At 37.8% G+C, this 22891-nt stretch overlaps 2 protein-coding genes and 1 non-coding gene across 4 annotated transcripts in view; 2 read left to right on the forward strand and 1 right to left on the reverse strand.

Moving 5' to 3' along the window:
* The window catches only part of LOC112565049 (zinc finger MYND domain-containing protein 11-like), a 29221-nt gene extending 19099 nt beyond the window's left edge, over positions 1–10122 (forward strand). For both annotated transcript variants that reach the window (XM_025240285.1, XM_025240286.1), the window contains one exon: positions 251–10122. In XM_025240285.1, coding sequence (XP_025096070.1) covers positions 251–373 — 123 coding nt within the window. In that variant the 3' untranslated portion in view covers positions 374–10122. The remainder of the gene's footprint in view (positions 1–250) is intronic.
* A 1136-nt stretch (positions 10123–11258) lies between these two features.
* On the reverse strand, positions 11259–21820 carry LOC112565051 (prostatic acid phosphatase-like). Its single transcript, XM_025240288.1, has 11 exons — positions 21300–21820; positions 20872–20967; positions 20332–20424; positions 19919–20065; positions 17947–18042; positions 17570–17656; positions 16974–17097; positions 16430–16512; positions 15956–16127; positions 15269–15391; positions 11259–14257 (listed from the first exon to the last, which is right to left on the reverse strand). Exons 1-11 carry the CDS (start codon positions 21456–21458, stop codon positions 14076–14078), a joined length of 1362 nt encoding a protein of 453 aa, XP_025096073.1. The 5' UTR covers positions 21459–21820; the 3' UTR covers positions 11259–14075.
* Trnav-aac lies at positions 21818–21890 on the forward strand. The gene has a single exon. It is a non-coding gene; the product is annotated as a tRNA-Val (tRNA).
* The last annotated feature ends 1001 nt before the right edge of the window (positions 21891–22891 follow it).

Raw genomic sequence — 22891 nt, forward strand, 5'->3', positions numbered from 1 at the left:
CCTTTTGCTGTGTTACATATCTGGCAGGATTACAGTCAAGGCCAATGTTCAGTACTGAATATTTTTAGCTTGAATGCTTGGAGGTCACATCCTGTGGTTTGTTTGTCTCTCACTTGTCTTTACTGCATTAGGAGTACAGCTGTGACACATGCACTTTGCTCTTGTCCTTGCAGCATTCTGTCAGTGAATCTTACATAACATGTTCACCACATGTTCTGTGTCTCTAGTGCCTTGTGTTTTATAATTGCAGTGCTACAACTGTGAGGAGGAAGCCATGTACCACTGTTGCTGGAACACATCATACTGCAGTGTTCGCTGTCAGCAGGAGCATTGGCACAAAGAACACAAGCGAGTCTGTCGACGAAAGCGATGAATCTTGTCTGTCTAGTTTATTTTTAGCCTCCTGGCTCTATCTTCTCCTTCACATTTTGTCAACTGCCTCTCACAACTTGGTAGCATAGCAGTTCTCTTCATTGAACATCATTTGTGCTGGGAGTGTTCTGCTGGGCACTGCCACTACATGTCCAGCCAGATCAGATGCACTTAATGATGCATTTTCTAGTCACTCATGGAGTTGTCACCTGACCTGCATCTGTGGCTGCAAAATCTCTCCATAGTTCTGAATTTTTCTGAAGTCTGTACAGACAAGAAGATCAAACAAAAAGCTTCCCTGGTGTGCCCAGTATGAGCCCAAGTGTTCTGTCAAGTAGATGGATCTCATCACTGCTGTTTGCAGGCAATAAGTGGCTGCTTTGTGACAACACACACAGAATAGAAGAACATTTGTGCCATTGACCCAAATACAATTCATTGCTGTGAATGCTTCAGAAGCAAACATTTTATGCATTCCTGTCTGCACTGCAAAATAATCCATGACAGATCTGAAGAGATTATATATATAAAGGCATGATGCATGTCTCCTTCCTGTATGACTGTATTGAAGTTGATACCATATCTTGACAGGAAAAAAAACTGCCCCTCCTCGGAGCTAGAAGAGCAAGGTGTGGGTTCTGTGTCCAGCCTTGTGAGTCCCTGCTTAAGACTTAAGGGTGGGTCAACTCAACAGCTGCCTATGAATAGTCATGTGTGTAATGTTTTTAATTTGAGAAAGCTTTTTTACCATGTGTAGCTGAACTGACAGTTTTGGGCCTGTGTGTCAGTTCACATGATTTATAGCCATTGTGAGTTGCAGCCTGGGATTTTCACACTAACTCTTGCAAGACTACAGATGTCACGAAGATAATCAACAGTGATAGATTTTGTGTGATTGTTAATTTGTAAAAAGAATTTTAGTACATATTTCACAGTGGGATTTTAATGATCATTCAGAATTTGCAATAATAATTTTTGGTTTAAAGTTTATTTCAGCTCATTATGTGCAATCTAAAGCAGTGCAGTTGAAACTGTTTTAGGCATCTTTAAAAAAAAATTGTCTTTTTAGGTGTATGCACACAAGTATTGCTGAACAGAAAATATTTTTGTTTTTTAATTGTTTTGGTCCCTAGAGAGGCTGTTGTGATTCTGTTCAGCTCAAGCACTTAAAAAAAAAGGAGCTTAAGAGCCATTGTTGGGAGATTCCCCACCCTTAACCTCCCCCCCCCTCCCACTTGCCATATGGATTTTGTAGGGACCATCATATTTTGTTGAAACTATATGGCTTAGTCTTGTGAAGGAATGGTTTTAGGCTTTATGGCTGTTTATAAAAGGGGTTGGGAGAAAGTATTTTCAAGCTATTTTGAGAGATCAGTATGTCTAAAGCTTATTTGTATTTTCATTGTGTTTTAAAAAAACACTGGCGGTCCAGTGGTGCAACAATTAGCACCTGTCATCAATACAGTGAGATATGGAGGTGTCCTGGGTTCACCCCTCGTCTCAGACACGCTGTTCTTTCTCTGCACGTGGCATCTGTTTACATGGTCTGGCTGCCTTGCCGTGATATAGCCTTAGGTGCTGGCTCAGAGTAAAACACCAATTCCTCGCCCCACCCAACCCCATTAAAAAAACACACACATGCACATATACATGACAGCAATAGGAGATCAGTAATCTGTTACCAAACTTGAATGTTGCTAATGGTTATAGAAAACATGTAAGTCAGACAAAGCTTATTTAGCACCACTGATCTCATGCACTTCCCATCACTCTGTCCTGCTTGGTTTGTTGCCTTAAGAGTATGTGACTACTTTGCTCACACCCTCCAACACTTCACACACTGTCACCTTTATTCTCTGTGATTGTTGTAGGGTAGCTCTCGCTAAAAGTACCAAAGCAAACAGTAACACATTAACGCTTTATTTTAAAATCATCTAGCATTGTATAAATTCTTACTGCTGGTTTTTTGTTGGGTTTGTTTTTCCTTTGCTTTAAGTATAGACCTGGATTTTAAAACTGTGAGCTATGTAAAGATTGGTATGACTGAAATAAGACAGAGGAAATCATGGGTATATTATTTGTTTATGTTTATTCTGGTGACAAGGATGTTATGTATACTTACGTAACCAGTGCCAGTGCAAAAGAAAATTACATTCTTGAACTTGATGGACTGTTTTGTCTTGGATATGTCCGATATCCTATTAACAGTGTGTATGTGCATGCACAAGTGTATGAGAAAAGAGAGAGTGTGTGTGTGTGCTTGTGTTTATGGACTGTTTTGTTTTGGCTATGCCAGATATCCGGTTAAACGTGTGTATGTACATGCACAAACGAGAAACTGTGTGTGTGTGGCAAATGTGCACAGGTAGATGTGCCCATGCAATTCGTCTACCTGTGAAGTGAGGTTTGTGCATAGATTTTATTAAGCCTCCTAGGAGTGTGTATACACTTACACAATTTATGTGTATATTGTCCTGGTTTTATTTTCTTGTAATTACAGGATGTAGATATTGTAACTATTTTCCTGATTATTTAAGCAGCATTTTATCAAACTTCAATTATCATTGTGTCTGTAGGAGAAGCTATCATGGCAAGTTTATACCCAAAGGAAATTACATAATGGATTTGAATACTACACATGTTTTGGGTTTCTGCTGTATATCATTTCTTAAGCAGTACAATTCTTAGCGAGATTACTGTTTTCATTGTATTTTATTTGCCTGATGTGGAACTGAAAATTGTTTTTCACCAAAGTGTGTATTTTGCACACTTTCTGTGAGTTAAATTAGTACCTAATTAGTGTATTGCTACATAGGTTTAAGTGCTAGCATAGGTCATATGGGGAAGACAGTTTTCCAAATGCACAAATATTCTGTTGACATCTGTGCCAGATTACACAGTCTTCATGAGTGTATTTGTGACAAGTGTTCGCTCTGACCTGTTCCTATTCCTGCAGCCAGTGTGAGACTGCATCTTTAGTAAAGCCTGTACTCAACGACTTTGATCATGACCTCATGTATGGAGTCTTTCTGTCCTCAAACCAAAAAAATTGTTAGCTACCATCTATTAATGGTTTATTCTCAATAGTGCATGAAAAAACAAGTACAGTAGTACCTCTACATACAAGTTTAATCCATTCCGCAACCGAGCTCACATGTAAGAAAAAACTCAAATATTAAACTTGTTTTCCCATATAAAATAAAGGAAATAGGATTAGTGCCTTCCAACCCTCCCACAACAACACAATTTATATGTAAATATGTAAAACGATGTAATATACAGCACTGTATAGTAAATCTTAATGGCACAATAATATAGATAATGAAATAATAACTGAAATAATAAATATCTTACCTTGGAGAAGACTCAACTGTCGATAACGGACGTAGGCAGATTTCAGGGGAGGAGGGAGGGAGCTGGAGAGCAGACGGGTGCTGAATGAATCAGCTGATGAGACTACAGTGTTTTTCACTTTAGATTTTCACTAAGACTAAAACTTGTTTCTTTTTTGACTTTTCATAACTTTTTAGTTAACCTAAACTTAAATGCTATGGCTTTATTCGTCATTTGTTTTCGCCTGTTTTGGCTCACTCTCACCTTCTGCACTATCAGAGCAACAGCTACAAGCGCTTTCTGCGATGACACATAAATGACACGAGCTTGTATATCAAATTTCCGCTCATAAGTAGAAACAAAATATCCAGAAATTTTTGGCTTGCATCACGATTGACTCATACATTGGTTCACTCGTATGTAGAGGTCTTGCTGTACACAGCTGTATTATATGCTTGTGGTAACATCATCGCCTCCATTAAACAATTAGTGGTAAAAGAACAGGCAATCGAGTGCTGAAGACTGCATAAGGGCTTTTTTGTTTTGTTATCATTGTGATGCTTAACATAGGATAAATGTTATATTGGAACAGGATCCAGTTTAATGAGTTAAATCCTGAGATGCTGGATAAGGTTTGTAAATCCTGTACTTGCATATGACAGGTTTCTAAATCCTGTATTTGCTTGCAACAAGGTTTGTAAATCCTGTGCTTGTATATGACTAAGTGAAAAAAGGAAACAAGAACAGCGGGAACAATTGAATTTTTAGTAGATTTGTTGTACACAGATCAGAAGAGGAAACTGTTGATGCATTAGTTACTGGTCACTTCACCTCATGAACACATGCAGCTCACAATAATATCTTACTGTCTACAATCAAAAGGTTAAAAGGATTTTCTTCATTTTTGTACAGACTCTTTTGTTTACTATCTTTTAAAAACAGTCTTCTCATGCTTAGTGTTTTGTTTTTGTTTTTTGTTACAAATGAAAGCAACACTTTGTTTTTAGGGTGTTTTTTTTTTATAGCCAAGAGCCATAATTATCAGACAAAATCAGTGAAGAGTGGACTACAGATGTATTATGCTGAAATGGGTAAAGCTATTAACAGTATTGATTAGTCTAGCTGATGTTTTCTTCACAGTTACTTTCAGTAACATGAACTGACTGAATTGTGTAGAGGGATCATGGCAATGTCTCTTAAGGATGCAAGCTTCCCCTTCCCCTTCATCACCAGTTGAAACAGCTTGTTTGGTTTGTATACTTGTAGTGCAGTCTGCTTTGTGCTGTCCAGCATTGTAGATAATGCCCCGTGTCACTTTATAATGGACTACAAATTAACCTATAAAATAAAGCAAACCCACAATTAGCTGTTCAGGGTACCTACAGGTTTAAAGCATCTGTTGTGTGCACTGTACATGGATTACGCACAAAAGTCATCTTGAGTATAGCAGCTTGTTTATAAAATCTGATTTTTTGGTTGATGGCTTCTATTTGAGAGCTATAGTACACTCAAGATGTCCTGGAGAAGTGACAACATGCTCAGAACACTTGAATTGTGGGGGTTGTAAAGGTCTCGGGTGATGCAGTTATTTCCTCTTGTAATTTAGTGGCCATCATAAACTGATAATAGTAATATTTTTGATTAAGCTGATAATTGTGTAAACACCTTCCATTGCAGATAGATTATAATTATGGCTTGCTGATATATCCAAGCTATATAATAATTATGGCTTGCCAGATGTGACTTGCTACTTGTTATTCGTGTAGTTGTAACCCTGAGAATTCAGCCAACTCTCTTGTTCATGTGATTATATGTTGAATTTTATTCATTCAGAGTATTGGAGCTAATGCAAGGTGATAGGGGATTTGCTAGTTGTGACAATGTTTTGTTTGCTGTTATAATTGTAGGAGCAACTGTGCACTACTTACAAATGAAAATTTTGGAACTGGAATAACTAATGACTTTAAAAATGAGTGAATCCAGTTTGGCCTTTTTAAACTTCGTTATGAGACATATTTCCTGGCTCTTGATATCACTGCATCAGGGGTGAGGAACATCCAGCCTGCGGGTCATACTAGGCCTGAAAAATCATTTGGTCTGGCCTGGCCAAGGCAGAATTCAAAATTCAGTAAAACTAGATTTTTTTTCATGGCAACATTAAGTGAATCATGATAATTATATTTTGATGGACAACAATGAATGCCCATTGTGGGATAGCGAAGATACAAATGAGTGCGTGATGAGACAAGCACATGTGGCTATATTGTGTGCCCCGATGTCTGGGACAAAATGACAGTCTTGGCCTAAAGACAAAGTTCGTTGCCACTCTGTATATCATCTGCACAATAAAACAAGCTGTGAACGACAGTTTAAATGCATATGGGTGACCAGGTTTTGCTGGCACTTAAGAGACTGGTAAAGGACTAAATAAGCATCATCGAAGTGAGATACAAGGTTAAAGAAGAGAGGTAATGAACTTTGTCTTTGTGCGCATGTGCAGATCATGCAAGATGGTCATTCAGCCTGGGAGTGTATGGCTTGCAAAAGTATTTATACACAGTGATGAAACTGCGGCTTTACCAAAAGTAGTAGGCTCATTTTTAAGTTTATAATTTTCTATGGCCTACGAATGATGTTATAAATATTCTAGTACTCTTGGCAGAAAAAAGGTTCCCCACCCCTGCTCTAAAGTAACAAGATCAGCCAGTACTTGTCAAGAGAATGAATGATTCATGATGAAAATGATAAGAAAGTGGATGTGATAACTCTCAATTAGACAAGGAGTTGTTGTCTCTGTAGAGAGTGCTGTTTGTTGTTTGGTCATAAAAAGATTGTAGGTAATGGTTTATTTGCTGGCTCTTGATTACATATAATATACATTAAGAGTTGACACTCACACATTGCTGTGCTGATGATATTGTTGGCCAGGTCCCAGTCCCGGTCACAGGTTGTTGGTGAATTGAGGTTATAAGTGCGAGAAAATTTTCTTTCATTCTTTTGTCAGCAACATCCCATATTAAACTCAGTTGAGTCATTAGAATAAAGTAGTTGTTTATTGATTGTTTCAGGGGAGTCTACTTGTGTACAAGTATTGCATGAAAGAATTCAATGTGCTGCTGGGATTACATTGTGGATTTTTTTTGTAAATGAGATTCCTGTATGTTTTAATTGGAAAGCAAGCAGTTGTTGCATATTGTTTTACTTTCTAAATTACAGAGCAGGTCAGTAGCTACAGACTACAGGGAACCTATTGTTTTGTAAACAGGATTCTTTGTATCATTGAAGAAAAGAGGTTTTCTTTTATGTATATATTGCCTCAATAATGGGGAGGATCGTTTTGCTCTAGGCAAGATGTATATGATCCTGTTGTTTCTGAACTGGGGCCTGAGTGGATCTTCACATATGAGCGGTCTTAACAATAAGGAAAGTGGAAACAAGGAGATGTGTATTAATAAAGTTTCTTGATGAATGCTGGGAGCCTCCGTGTGTCAGCGCTGGGAAACTCAGTGTCAAGACCCAAGTGCCTGTCTTCAGGCATACTGCAGCCACTGTGTGTGTGGCAGCTGATGGCCATTGTTATGACAGGAGATGCATTCTGTGTTTGAGACTCCAGCTATTTGGTTACCTGCATCTCTTGATCTGTATGGGACGTGTGGTGATGTCCCTGCGAGTGAAATGTATGGAGCAGCAGGGGAGGGTTCTCAGGGTAGGGTGTGCTTGCATGTCTTGTACACGACAGACATCTCACGAATGGAACATGAGGTAATTTAACTTTGTGTTTCCATGGACCCCATGGTGGAACATTACAAAGTAACATATACTTCTATGGTATCAGCAGAAAATTTAGAGGAAGGTCTGTTTGTCTTCTAAGTGCCTTCCAGTTGACCAGCAGCGCTGGGAAGTCAGGCAGCCAGTGCTTGCTTCAGAAACCTGTGCCTGCCCACTGGGATACTGCTTCGCAAAGTCATGAAGTTGTGCATCAGTTTTAGTAGAGCGGCAGGGCTACGCATCAGATGCACATCTTGTGAATGAGCTCCTGCACATGTGGCTTGATGCTTCTTTGATAGGACCTTTGTAGCTGGTTTTGTATCTTGGGTAGGCAAAGGGCTAAAAACTGGGAGTTATTAGATATTTTTTCTTTCTCTCCAACATATTGAGAACTTGTTTGAAATAATTGTTTCATTGGTGACATTTCCTGGTCAGCTATTGTCACTGTAAAGGTATTTTGTAGAAATATTTTTCAATTTTGCACTCTTAGAATCAAGATCATAGTTTGAAGCAATTTGTTGCACATGAGCATTTTAAGTCTGAATTTTTAGATCATTGCTTCTGCTTACATACTATGTGATGATATGTATGTTTTGATTGAGAAAATAGCTTTTAGTCAAACATGCTTTCAGAATATGGTTTCTACTGAGAAATCCAACATGGTCTCTTTTTAGTATAGTCAGTTTTTCATAATTTATTTTTATGAAATGTTAATATGACCAAAACATTGGTTAACAATTTTATTTGGAGAAAATGAAGACAATTGGATAATAATCAGTTTATGAAATAGATATTATAAATATAATATCTTTGGTTCCTTGTATACATGTTGATCAAACAGCAAAAAAAAAAAAAGTTGGTTAGTGTATAGATTTATTTATTGACCTGAAATAAAGTAACTATTTCTAATAACTCTAGTCTAAGATCTTTTGTTATTCCATCATGCAGTAATTACTGTTGTAACTACCAAAGCAGGTTTTTGAAAACAGAAATATGGAAATCGAAAGCAATCTCTTCTTAGGTTTGTCATGTGCAGCTGTACAGGACTCTCACCTTAAAAAGAAAGTGTTGTTTAGTCTGTGGTCATTAGAGGAACCAGACCTACAGCTACCACCAGGCACTACAAGAGGCATTCAACTGATGCTGCCATAGAGACAGTGTCTTACACTGGCTGGGTGTGCTGCTGTTTTGGGGGGAGGGGTTGTTTTGTTATGCATAACCCTGCAGATGCTTGCCATAGTTCTATGATTCTGCTGATGCTCAAAAAGCTCACTTGAAATGATAACAAAGTTTATTAATGCTTGTTGACTTCGAAGCAGAACTAAATCAAAGTTGAAGGTTACGTTTCAAAATAGTTGTACTTCATAATTTTCAAGTCTGATAATGATTCTTAAATTGCAGTGTAGACCATATGCAAGAAAAAGCCATTTCAATGTAGACCAAATATAAGTAACAGCCGTTTCGGATAAAGAACTTTTAGAGATGATGGCTGAGTTGCATGACTGTTCCTTTTCCACCATTACAGTACCTGCCAGGCTACTAACCGTATTGGCAAAAGATATTTGAAATTCTCCACTAAGTGAATATTTTGGAGATGTGTGAAGGTTTTGCAGTCATCTAGCCAAGTGTTTCTAACTTTGAAACTGGCAGCCTATGTCACAAGGTGATGTGCTTCAGACCCAAGGGTATGGAGCCCACATTGGGATCTGCTGTCTGTCAAAACAACAAAATTATCAGTGACGTAGAGAGTCAGGCCAGCAAAACTGTCAGTAACTTAAATACCTAAATCAGCTAAAACTTCAGTCTCCGACAATAAGCTGGGAGATGTTTTACTGCAGATTAGCCAACATTCTGAAGAATAACCATTTAGAAGCAGAAATTATTGTCATGTTTCTTGACTGAATCTGGACAAAGGATGACCTCGAAGATGCATCAGTTTAAGCTTATATACTGTGAATATTTTTTAAAAGGGCAGTTTGTTACCAGATAATCACAGGAGAAAATAAAATGTATTCATGACATTTAAGTCAGCATATCAAGCACTTAAGTGACAATAATGAAATTGATGCTATTTTGGTTGAAGACATCTGACAAGGTCACAAGATGGTCCGTGGAGACTTGTACTTAATTGTTTCATTGAACTTTTGAAAAGCATTTGAAAAACTGTTGTAGATTTGATTTTAACATAGCTCTTAAGAGCATTGTACTATAAAAAAAATATGAAGCCGAGATTTACAGCAAGTGTGAAACAGACTGTTCTGAAAGAGATATTTCAATGTGTGTACGTGTGTATATATATATAAAGGCTGGAATATTTCTGTTAAAGCTACACTAGTGAGCTTATATGGACACGACTCTTGATAAAAGAATACTTCCCACATGTTTATATAAATCATGCCATCTACTAGTTACTTTGTTGCCAGTGTGAGTATAGCTGTCTCTCAGCTTTTACTCTTAACTTTATAAAAAAAAAATATTTTGAGCGTATAAATGTGCTTGCTGAGAAAGGGAAGTAAAGCCAGTGAAATGCGTGTGGCTTGTGCTGCAAATGACTGCTTGGATGGCTACATCAGCCTTCATTGCTGCTTCTTATCATGACTTTTGTACAAGTCGAGTATTTTACCCACAAAATAAATGATTGCTTCTGGACTGCATGTACAATTCCGCATCAGGGATGACTGGTCATGTGTGAAGCTGTGAGACACGAAGGACTGGTGAAACACCTTTCTGCACACTATTGCAGAGCAGTTTTACCTGTAACTGGCCTTGTTAAAACCATCGACGGATATATAAATGCACCATGTATAGACTGCCGCCTTTTTGTCATGCTTGTTTTACATTATTAAGATGGTCAAGAACAGCTCTAAAAAATATGGAAAATGTTCGGGAGAACATAAAACTTCTGCATCGGATTCAGTCTAGTGGGTCACAGCAGTGGGTCGCCTGGCTGGTGCACAGACACTATACTTTCAATCCTTTTAGAATAATTCTCAGAAACCCATCGACAAAGGAAGCATAAGCTGTAACACATGTAGTGTACATTCCTGTAGTTGGAATTCTTGGCACTCTAGCATTTACGTTTTGGTGGTTTTTTAAAGGCAATCCCGGATAACCGAATGCACAATTAATGGAAGATCACATAATTGAAGTTCCACTGTACAACCAAATTACTTGCTCCAATCACACCCCATATAGTTGTATTCTAACCTGTATGCATAGGTCTTAGGAAGGTGTTACAACATTTAAGGATCGACTGCTTAAAGTTTTTTTGGTTTGTTTTTACTAATCCTAACCGTATCTCTATCATTAAAGGCAGTTCATTAACTACACATAACTACGCAACTCTTAGAATTTAAATAATACATAAGGGAGAAAACTACTGGAATCTTTAGAAATTGTTCCTCTATGGATTACTTCCCTTTAACAGAAGAGAGAGCACCAATCGGGTATTTTGTTGTTTGAAAGGAGGCAAAGATTCAGTTGATCAATTGCCGTTTTGGAGTCGGTTGACGGTTTCTCAGTTCGATATTGATTTGTACTCCAACAGAAAATGAGAAGAAAACAGTAATATTTAAATACTAGCATGGGAATCAATTTCCCCACGACTCACACTATTGCAGAGCAGATTTGTTTATCTGTGACAGGCCTTGTTAAAACAAATGCACCATGTATAGACTGCCGCCTTTTTGTTATGGCTGTTTTACATTATTAAGATGGTCAAGAACAGCTCTAAAAAATATGGAAAATGTTCAGGAAAGCACACAAGACTTGTTTCAAAGATAAAGTGAGACAGATGAACAATTTTAATTCCCTTTGACTTTTTTCTCACAAATAATAAAAGACTTTCAAAATTGTGTAGTTGTAGAACAAATAGTGAGTTGCTCTAGGTAATATAGTGTGTCTCAAAATGTCAACATGCAACAACTGATAGCTTAACTGATCTTTGTTTATTTTAAGATTTAACCTATCATGTTTTAGAATTCATCCTAAAATGCTACTGGAAGTTTGAAAACGCAATTGAAGTACAGTACAAATATTTTTGATGCTTACAATTCCATTGTTTGCATTATCAGAATGGACATCAGTTTGAAAACAGATGTTGACTAACCAATCAGATAGTGTGTCAAGACATTACATTTTGATAATGAAATGTATGTTAATACACAATGACTTTGTAATTATTTAAGGTGTGTGTATACATTTCTCGACACCTTGAGTGTATATATACATATATGGTCCCCTTAAAAACTACAGCATAACAATCATTCCCACTAATGACTGTACATAAAAAAGCAAGCTTTGTGTCACATCATTTTAATCAAAGACTTCCTTGCAGAGTAGAAAGTATCTGTAGTTACACAGAGGTTGAATGTAAAATGGATCAAGCGATTAAAATATCTGTAAAAACAAATCAAGTAAGCATGAGATTTAACAAATCTGAACCAGCACTATTTTATGAGAAAAGGGAAAAGGCGGAAAAGCTTACATTCCAACTGCTTGAAATATCTGCATACCCTCCTCCAACATTTTAACACGATATGTACTTGATGACAAAGTGGAAAGGACCAAGAACATGGACGCTAAAGTTTTAAGTACACATGGAAAAGCCACCGGCACCTTCTTAACATGATATCCACAAACCTTTATTCAAAAATATGCACACTGCAGTTGCAGTCTCTGAGCACCTTAGCAGCCTTTGATTACATCTAACTACATTCATGTTAAGATCATAGTATCAACAAAATCACAACACTTGATTTGTATAGCATCAACACAGTCATGATGCTTGATTTACACCAGCAAATGTTCCTCTGTAACCATAAGGCTCAAGTGTCATTGTCGGAACACAAATCACATAAAAAAATCACAGTATTCAAAAGCTTCATTAAAATATTTATTTTGATTAAATCTTTTTGATAGTTTCAGATAAGTCACCATAAAACCAGATATCTTTACCTATTTCTGAAAAATCTGTCTTCTTTAATGCTGAAGGATATTCTAAAATTAATCAGAAGCTTAACATAATCAATGACGTCGATACAAATTCTTCATGTTTAGTCAAATGTTTGTAACATGGAATATAGACAACAAAATCAATACACAACACAGCTGTGCTAACATTCACAGATATTCTTAAAGGATAGCCCTTCTCTAGAACTGCCTTCCAGAACACATATATAGTGATAACACCTAATACCAACTCATTTAGAAACCTTGATGAATTCATAATTTTGTTGACTTGCTTGACAATGATGATGACTACACTTCTTGAGCCTGTCACACTTGACCAATTCTAATAATATGTAAGGAAAGGGGTGATGTATAAGCCACTGGTTTAACTGATAGTCCCAACCAAGTTGATATTTGACACAAAAGTACAAATCTCTTCAAGATGCATTTCCATATTGATCTCAGCAGAGAAAAATTGAAAATAAAAAGGGAGCTTTAAAACATAAAAGAATTGTCACAACCACCTGTCACTTGGATTCAAAATAACTTTAATTGTACAACAAATATTTAGTCATGTTTATTTTGTCCTCATATTTACATATGCAAATATACATATACCCAAGCATGAGACAGTACAACATAATAATAATAATGTATTTATAAAGTTCCAATTCAGGGCCCACATATAAATAAAAGGTCATACAGACACACAGAAAGATGAAATCTCAACTGTCATGCAGCTGCAATCAGCTCTTGGGTGCTGAAAACTGTTTACAGGTCACTTGTTGAGAGCATCCTCTCATTTAACATCGATGCCTGGTATGATCACCTCCTCGTCAAAGACAAGGCAAGACTGGCCAGAGTTATTCACCAGACAAATAAAATTACTGGTACACCACAGCTGCCACTTTCTGACTTGTACCTTCATGCAGTCAGAAAGATGGCAAAGAACATCACTTCAGACCAAACATACCCTCTCCATCCCAAATTTCAGCTGTTGCCCTCGGGCAGGTGCTACAAAGTGCCTAAATGTGTGAAAAACTTCCTACCAGAGGTCCTTCATGCCAGCAGCCATCACCATCCTAAATAAAAGGCACAAAAACTCGAAGGGCTGCCATACTACCTGGCATACTTCTTAGGAGGTTTACTTGAGTGAGAAAGTGTAGGTGTGTGTGTTATATATGCTCATATTATGTTTGTATATGGGGTTGGGTTTATGAGCAAAACAAACATTTCTGTCTTGGACTTCCTCGGACAGAAATAAAATTTGATTTGATAATACAATATCTGTTCAAAATCACACTACATTTCTTTCCTCTTATCCTAAACACTATAGTATCTATAAAATTCATCACAATTTGCTTATATTTCTTTGTTTTCAACATATTTCTAAATTAATGATAAAATAATGTCCTGTTATAACCTTCTCTTCCTAAAGACACAAATGGCGCTTTCAGTGCATCACTTCTTTATAACCATGTGGTTTCTTTGACGGTTTTTTGTGTGTGTGTAGACCACACTTTAATGAAGCATGAAAGAAAATAGAGATAACCAAGTAATCACACCACCACAAAATGGGTATTTCCCATTAAATCCATTTTAAATGTAAAATGGATACCAAGAGTCCCAAACCTTGTGTAGAAAAATGCTGACTAAGATGCTGACTCAAGATCCTCTTCATCGTCTGTCTCCACCTCGCCATTTTCTTGCAGTAGCTGGCGGTATCGAAGATTTGTTTGCCTCTGCTGTTTCTTGAGTTTCACTAATTTGTATGTCACACAGACGATGAGCGCAATAAGCACCATCACTGCCCCCACAAGTGCTGGTATTGCATCTGTCAAGACAGAAGAAACAAAGACAATGTTTCTACAGCTTTACTGATGAATCATAAGCAGCACACAGCTATGTTTAATAGCAACTGAGGAGGCAGGGGTAAAAGACTAAAAATTTTCATCATCAGAAAATGTTCATGTATCGATCCCAAGAATCTATGTGTTAAAAACAAAGGAACCAAACAGAAAGCCATACACAGAGCATTGTGTTAACACAGCAAGGGAGTGCAGGAGTCAAAATGAGAACTATATACGACTTGTATAGTATGCATTTGGAAGATGTTACTTTCCCAAATCCTGCCACTGTTGCTGTCACTGTTGATGTGATCTTTGGAAAGGATGACTTCCAATAACTTAAAACTTTAAAACTGTTCACCTTCTCCCGCTGTAAAACTTATAAGATTTTTGCACACAAATCTATGCAAAAGCTTCTTCACGAGCGCATTTTTGTATGCCACCTGTTTCCACACCCCCAATATTTTTGTGAATGCATTTGAAGATCGCTGTTTTCCATGCCTGCTTCTGCTGGTTCAAGGCAATCTACAAGCCAAATGTTTTGTAGACGTTATGCTCGTTTCTGAACAACCTCCTGTAGGTTTCTACTGAGATTTCTTTATCTTCAGTGTGGATGAAAACAGGTCACTACACTACTCTATATTTTCTAGCCATATGCACATGGGTCAGCTTGGCCTGCTTGTGACATGTACATTATCAGTGACAGTGGAAAATTATCTTTCTATTTGACAGAAATCTTTCTTCTTTACAGTTTATTAGCTGCAAAAAGTTAATCTGCTAAACTGGATCATACATGCAAACTAAAAGTTATGCTCAGCTATCAGCATCAAAGAACCTATACACAATGAATCTAAAACATTTAAACAACTGATAGATATCAGAGACTGTGTGGGCGGAAGGGGTGTTCAAGTGATTGAATGAGAGAGACAGTGAAAGAGAGAAAGAGAAATATTTTTACTCCTGTTTTAGATGCCTTACAAACTCTGTATTCCACTCACTCTGTTTCAAGATGTCAGACACAGACTTTGACTCAGCACATGCTACAGCTCTGTCTTTGCTGGGCAATATCTGATCTTGTAAAAGATCAGAAAACTGTTCCAGGGGACACATAATTGGACAACCTGCAGCAAAGTCGACACCCTATAAACTAATGATCAGATTTAGCAGGGTATCCATGTGCATGGTAGCAAGTTTCGTAAATGTTATGAATGCAACCAAGACTTAAAAATGAATGTGAATATCATAACACTCAAACGCACATCTACTGGCAGCTCTAATTCTTAGTCTTCCATCAGTGATCTTGCAAAATTCCTAGCTATCCCACTTCTAAAACCTGTTTTAGTGAAAAGTGGCAACATGTCTACAGCAGTGAAGCACACTGACCAGTGATGACACATGCCTTACATAAACAGAAGTAACACATGCTGGCAAAAGACAACACACCCCTCATGATTAATCCTTGCACAATCTTTATGTACTTTCTCACTAACTCTTTCTTTTTCATACGCAGAATCTGATGGTCAACTACAAGAAGGATCTAGAACTAAGAAGAGTTAGACCTAGGACTAGACAATAGTTTGTTAGACACCAGCCACATCAAACAGATAAATACTATCATTATCATAAACATTTTTACATTGCTGACAAGAAACAAAATTTAATTTGTAATAAAGTCTAACAGTTACCATGAACTGTCATGTTGTATGGAACTTCTGCTGAATGGTTGTGGAAGAGTGTCCGAACAAAAAAATTACCCCCCTGCTGGAACAGTTCGATAATAATGCTACAGAGGTAAGGAGGATGCAGGTTGTTGAATACTCCCATTGCTGATGACAGTCCTATCACAGTGCTGTCATGCTGAAAATGAGATTAATATAAATAATGGATGGTTATCACATTTTGTTCACATAAAAAATAATTACATGAAATTTGCCCATTTATTTACTACAAAATTATCTAAGAGTAGTTGACTTCCCAAAGCTTCGATTAAGATTCATGTGAAAATGAAAATTAATATTTCTGCAGTGTGAATGACAGCCTCAATAATATCAAGCCAACGTAATTATTCTTCTATGCACAGCTATGGTCAGTATCTATGTGGTATTCCCTCCCCCTAGTAACAATCTAGATTTGAAGAAAAGCACTTTCCTAATACTTACAGCAGAAAACAGAAGTAGTTTGTATGCAGAGCCGTTTTTGGCTTTCTGCTCCATGTTGCTGATGATGTCAGCTAGCAGTGGTCCTGTCAACAAGTCTTCATATTAATGCACATAAATGAGAAAAAAGAATGGTTGTAGTCATGCTGACTGCAAGTGTTGATGATTTAAGGAGTTAAACATATATATAACTGTGATTGTCCCAGTATTAGAAGTTTCCCACAAGGAGATTCCCTTGTTGTGATTAGTGGTTTTGGCTATAAACCAGAAAATTGCAGGTTCAAAACTTGCTTAGGCCAGCGACTTGGAAAAACTCCCTGTCTAAAGTGCAGCAAACAGTTTAATAGGTTAAAAAACTTTCACTTTATTACATCTCATTAGTGCTAGTGACATGAGTAAGTTCACTTGTGTAATGAGAAATACATCCAGTTTTACAGAAGTACATATCTTCCTCATTTCGGCAAAATGCAGGCACATGCTAACTTATGATAATGGAAGACAATGAAAATAAAAATATTAACATGAAAAGCCATCTTTATCTGTTTACCTGCAAAAAGTCGAGCTGTACCTGAAGCTGCAAACGCCAGCTCAGTCGCCTGATTGCGAACCTCCATGAGCTTAGTGTGAATATTTTGTGTCAGCCAAGCTGGTTGTGTCATGTTGTGCTGTGTCTGTAAACAAAGGCTTTTGTTAAAATGACTTGCAAATGCTGACATCAACAGTTTGGTGGATCATATAATGTTTTAACTTGCTTTCTGCTAAAATAGGCCTGGAGACTATTCCAAGAAAAGCACAATTTTTCCGCCTGGACATTGCATATGCTTTGTTACAATCTGAATATTATGCCAAGTATGTTTACAAATTAATCTCCCTTCCTGTTACTGATAATAACAATCAGATTTTTGGGAATTTTTAAATAGTTTGCAAAGGTCACTAAATCTTAAGACTGATTGTGATATATACTAAAGGATTCCAAAACATTCTACATCAGGAAGAAGATGAAACCAGACATTGAAACAATAACTGTCTGACAGGTGAGGTGACAGTTCAAACAATAAAATAATGTTACAAAGAAACGAAGACTTAGAAAAATTGTCCTGCTTAAAAAATACAAACTGTGTGGATGTGGATGCTATCACTTACCTCACAGAAGACTGTATCAGCAATGCCTCCAACATTTTCACCTGCTACATTCATCCCTGTGTGACTGCTCAATACATCGTACAGCATCTGAAGATGTATGGTTTAACATACAATAAACCCTGCTACATTGATCCCTGCTCAAAAAATCATTTGAAAATGTAGTTAACATACAATAAACAAGTGTATGATATCAGAGAGGTTTTTAATGTCAGCCAAAGAAAAGGACATGTGGCAGGTATATGGATACAATTTACAGCATGTGAAGCTAAAACCAACAAACAATTCAAACAAAGCCAAAATCATAACAAAATTTGATGTGGCTGACCCATTATCGTGGCACACAATTCCCAAGAATTGCACAATAACACAAAAACTACCTTGTTTCTTGCATGAAAGTTCAGAAATTTTTCTGATCTGCTCTGCCATTCTCTTTTGACTTTTTCCAACTGTGGGCACATAGCATGTCCAAAAAGCTGCACAAAATAATTAGTCATAGAAATTAAGATTAATAAGGCCAGCACATTTATAGTGCCTTTATCCTGTTTGACCCTTTCAACATCATTGATGATCGTTTTGGTACCCAGTGATGCTACCATCCTCAGGAAAGAATATCTCTGACCCCGTTACTTAGGGTGGTGCCCTTGACCTACCTGCCCTCTGGTGCCATTCCAGTGCGAGCTATACTCTTCAGTACAGCATTACCTCTCTGTGAGGACATGAGGGCATGTAAGTTAGTAAAAATATTTTTAACATTACAAAGAACTACTTTAGCAAATATTTCTTTTTTATTACTTTTTTAAGAAATGTATTCTAAATGCCAAATCCTGAACAGATGGAGGGAGAGAAGGAAAGACAACTGTCAACCAACACAAGATTAAAGAACCGCACCACACCACTTACCAGCTGAACCTAAAGGTTAGTACATTAGACTTTTAATAATCTGAACCCGACCAATGACAAAATAAAGCTAAGGGTTAGTACATTGGACTGTTAATAGAGGAGAAAGAGACTGACAAAGAACCTTACTATGTAAAAGCATTCATTCAGAAAGACAGCATCAACACTGCTAAGATTGAGATGTTGAGTGAGAGGTTGATAAAATGTGCAAACCAGACAGTGCTGGAAGTCCCACGGGTGTCAACAATTGGATGGAAGTGCAGACGTTAGCGCAGCACTGAGGTGATGGATGTCCAACAGCCTTTACGATTGTCTCATTTATAATTATGATTGTGGAAGCAAAATGAAAAGCCACTTCAAAAAAGATACTGATGGGACAAGAATGTCAATATTGTTCACTGTCAGCATTTTCCTACACCACCTAACCTGACTAATACATGATGTTTATGAGCAAGATGACTCAAGCTGGATGAATGGTTCTGGCAAGCTTGCCCAGGAGACATGGTAAGACAAGGAGTTAGCATCTGTCCTACCATCTTGAGCTCTTCTATACTTGATAGGCACACGCACACATAGAGTCAAGTGGCAACTGCCCAGATTTCCAAGTTTTCTTTCTGTTGGAGGGTTTGCTATTTGCCCATAGGCAGGAAGGCTGGCCACATGGGCAGGCATCCAGACATGTCAATGTGTTGGTGGATCTGTCTGCCATGTCTGGAAGCTAGACCTCCTCTGTTCCTGCAATTTAGCTTGGGCTCTTGCAATGCCCAGTTTACACCTGTCACCATTCAGAGGCACTGTGAAGGACTTGCTGTGCAGCACTGGTAGAGAGAGGCTTGGCTCTGCTTTTCACAGTGCTGTTAACAGGAATGCTAGCCAACAGTGAGGGCTGAAAACAAGATGTGAGAAACATGCAAGCACTTCCCCAACAATTAAACACATCCCACGGCCTTTGTACAGGTGTAGCTTTGTCAAGGCATCAGGAGACTGGAAGAGCAAGGGTGCCACCCATAGTAACAGGGTCAAAGCTATTTTTCCCTGGGGTTGGTAGTGTCCCTTGCTATCAATATGATCAAGCTATGTTGACTGGGTCTAGCAGGATAAAGGTACAGTATACATTTCTAATTAAAATAAAATAATTTGTGGAGTTTGTATACTTTTTAGGACAAACCTTTTAGTTCATATCAGTATTATTCAAAGACTCCAAAGGAAAGTGGCTAGTGGCCATTTTAGGAAGAAAATGTTGAGAGAAAAGGAAACTAAGATGTCATTTATGATTCAGGAAACAGAAGTTTAAGTCAAACAGCATGTAAGAGTGCACACAGAAATGTCAAAGTCAAGACTAAAGAAAAACAAATGAACATTTCTGTAACGTTATATATTTATATCTCCTAAAATTAAGGCTAATAAGTCAGAGACCTATTTAACTTTAAATTTAAAAATGTTGCATCAGACCTGATCTGAATTCCCTGATTCCATGTGCACTGGTATTGGCTGCCATGTGCCAAACTCCCAATCAGAAAAATTTGAAGGATACAGCCCTGTCAGAAGGCTCTGAGCTGTCATTATTGTGCGATCAACATCTGTACTTCGTACATAAACCTGCAACAGGTATTGCCCCAGCAACATGCACATGGTAAATATCCTTGTAACACATCAGCATTTAAAATATACATGTATACACAAACCACTTTCCCTTAGTGTCTAGGCGTGGTTCCACTTCCCAAAGTCTGAGCAACTAACAATAAATCTCTTTACTCATGCTTACTTAATACCTGTATGCAAAGGAACATTGATTTTAAAAGATTTACTAAAACATTAGAAATGAATATAAAGTGTTGAATTAGCCACAGAACTGTTAAACTGACCTCTGACCTGTTGTAATTGGGTGGCAAAATTCCAGGGCCTATATATCGTTGTCTGAGTTCTTTTCCATAGTTATATGCCTGTTTCATTCCAACCTAGAGAGAGAGAGAAAAAAAATAAAAATTTAAAAGATGCAAGATTCTAAATCTGCATACATAATTTGAGTGGTCAGTATCTTGTGATAAGTAAGCATGCATGTGCATGCACACACACACAATCAAACACATACATGCTATCAGGCCCGTTCTTAGTCCCCGTCAGCCCAAGGCATAGGGCATGTGCGGGGCCCCTATTGCCACAATTTACGCAGTTTTAATTAAAAGTGCAGGGCCCCTGATGGCTATCCAAAGCGCAGGTCCCTAGGCAGATGCCTGCCCCTAAACATGGCCCCGCATGCTATGTAGAGACCTTAATGTGCATGTGTGCACATAAACATACACTTGCACAGATGGATACAAATACATAAAGAATACAAATGGGGATGAAAAATAAGGCTGTGAAGCAGCCATATGCAGAAGGTTTAATTGGAAGTGCAAGCACACCTGTGTCAGCTGTCCAAGTCCCTGCTGCCAGACAGCTGCACCATTTGGGTCTGTGGGGTACACAGAGATGGGGCTGCGGTCACCATGTCGGAATAACTGAAATAAAAGGCCTGACTACACTTTCAGAAAATCAATATTAAATCCCCAGCATTTACTGCAAATGTTTTTGTTTGTTTGCTATCTTGCCTTACCACTTTGTATATTGTGATGATATTATGACACCTGCTTATATAGCTGACACCAGATTGTTTTCTCAGGATATACTTTCTTCCACTCTGTGTGTGCATGCATATGCATGTATGTGCATGTTTGTTAATGAAACAAGTGTCACAATTTCTAAATCTTTTTGAAAATTGGTTTGATGAATAGTAACTTGCTCAACTCGGAATTCTGCATGATGCATAGTTATTTTCTGATTGTTTACTTACCATCTGCACTAGAACTAGCCTAGACGGCTGCTGCTCTTGAAATTGTGGATAACTTGAAGACGTATGTGCAGCCACGGAAACACAGAACTTAAGGCAAATAACAATCCAGGATGTCAGAAACGCTCTCCGCGTCCACTGCGGTCTTCTCTCCAACACCATGGCGACAAATTATATTTTTGCTGTTAATTTGTGCCGTCTGCTTGCGACTAAGCGTCAGTCAGCGTGTCCCTGTCATGTCACAAAACCAAGTCGGCGAGACTTCCGTAAATAGGTAAACGGCTGACCTACATGTAATCAGTCATACATTACTGTTAGTTGATTCATTTACCTGATCAAGAAAATCGATAGGTTTCGATATTTCTTAGTAGCGGCTACATTTCTGTTTAGTTATCAACTCTGGTTGTTGGCGAGGAAAAAAATATTTACTCGAAGAACTTACTAACCAATAGCCTCCCTTATGAGAGACCGGCAGGTCAGGTTAGGGATAAGTACAACAATAAACAAAGTCTACACAAGAAGTTTCCGTAGTGTAGTGGTTATCACATCCGCCTAACACGCGGAAGGTCCTGGGTTCAAGCCCCAGCGGAAACATATTTTTATTCCTTCCTTGGAAGTAAAACAGGAATTATTTCATGAAAAGACATCAATTTATAAATACCTACATTTATTAAAAGCTACGTACAGTGGAACCTCGGTTAGCGAACGCCTCGGATAGCGAATTTTTCGGTTAACGAACAAAAATTTCGCTAAAAATTTGTCTCGGATAGCGAACAAAATTTCGGATAACGAACAAAAATTTCGTTAAAAATTTGTCTCCGATAGCGAACAAAATTTCGGATAACGAACAGCCACGTGAACCTCACGTGACCGACCAGCATGTAATCATTCGCGCTCGAGACACAGTTACGATCAGTCGTTCCTTACCTGTGCGCATCCTTCTTATTTAGTGATTGTTGTGCTTTATTTTAATAAGATAATCATCAATCATGGCTCCAAAGAAGATTAAGAGCAATTAATAGTAGTGAGGTAATGACAAGGCAGCGGCCAACAAATGAATTGAAAAAGGAAATGATTTCAAAGTATGAAGGTGGCATGCGTCTGTCGGATATGTGATGTCGTCTTACCGAAGAGTTTTACAAAAAGGCAGAAGGAACAGACAGTGGACAAGTTTTTTTCTTCAACCTCAAAGCTACAGAAAAGGGAAGTCACCTCCGATTTTATAATGTCACGTGTGCTCATGGAGAGGGGATTCAAAGCAGTAATTCCACCCTTCCTCCCACACCTGCTTCCAACCACGCCGTCACAACGGCAAGTTTTCTGATGTTTAAATGCTTTCGTTAATGTTTTTATGTTTATTTAACTCCGTTTATATTGCATTATAACTGTTCTCATTAAAACAAATACCTATATATATATACAGCCTGTAACTTTCAAATAGCGAGTCAACAGGGGCTGGGAACCAATTAAATCTATTTCCTTTATTTCTTATGGAAAAAATTGTTTCGGATAACGAACATTTCGGTTAACGAACAGCTTTCCAGAACGGATTAAGTTCGTTAACCGAGGTTCCACTGTATCTCTGTTTATGTTAG

The sequence above is a fragment of the Pomacea canaliculata genome, linkage group LG5 (assembly GCF_003073045.1).
Source record: "Pomacea canaliculata isolate SZHN2017 linkage group LG5, ASM307304v1, whole genome shotgun sequence".
In the NCBI taxonomy this organism is placed as follows: domain Eukaryota; kingdom Metazoa; phylum Mollusca; class Gastropoda; order Architaenioglossa; family Ampullariidae; genus Pomacea; species Pomacea canaliculata.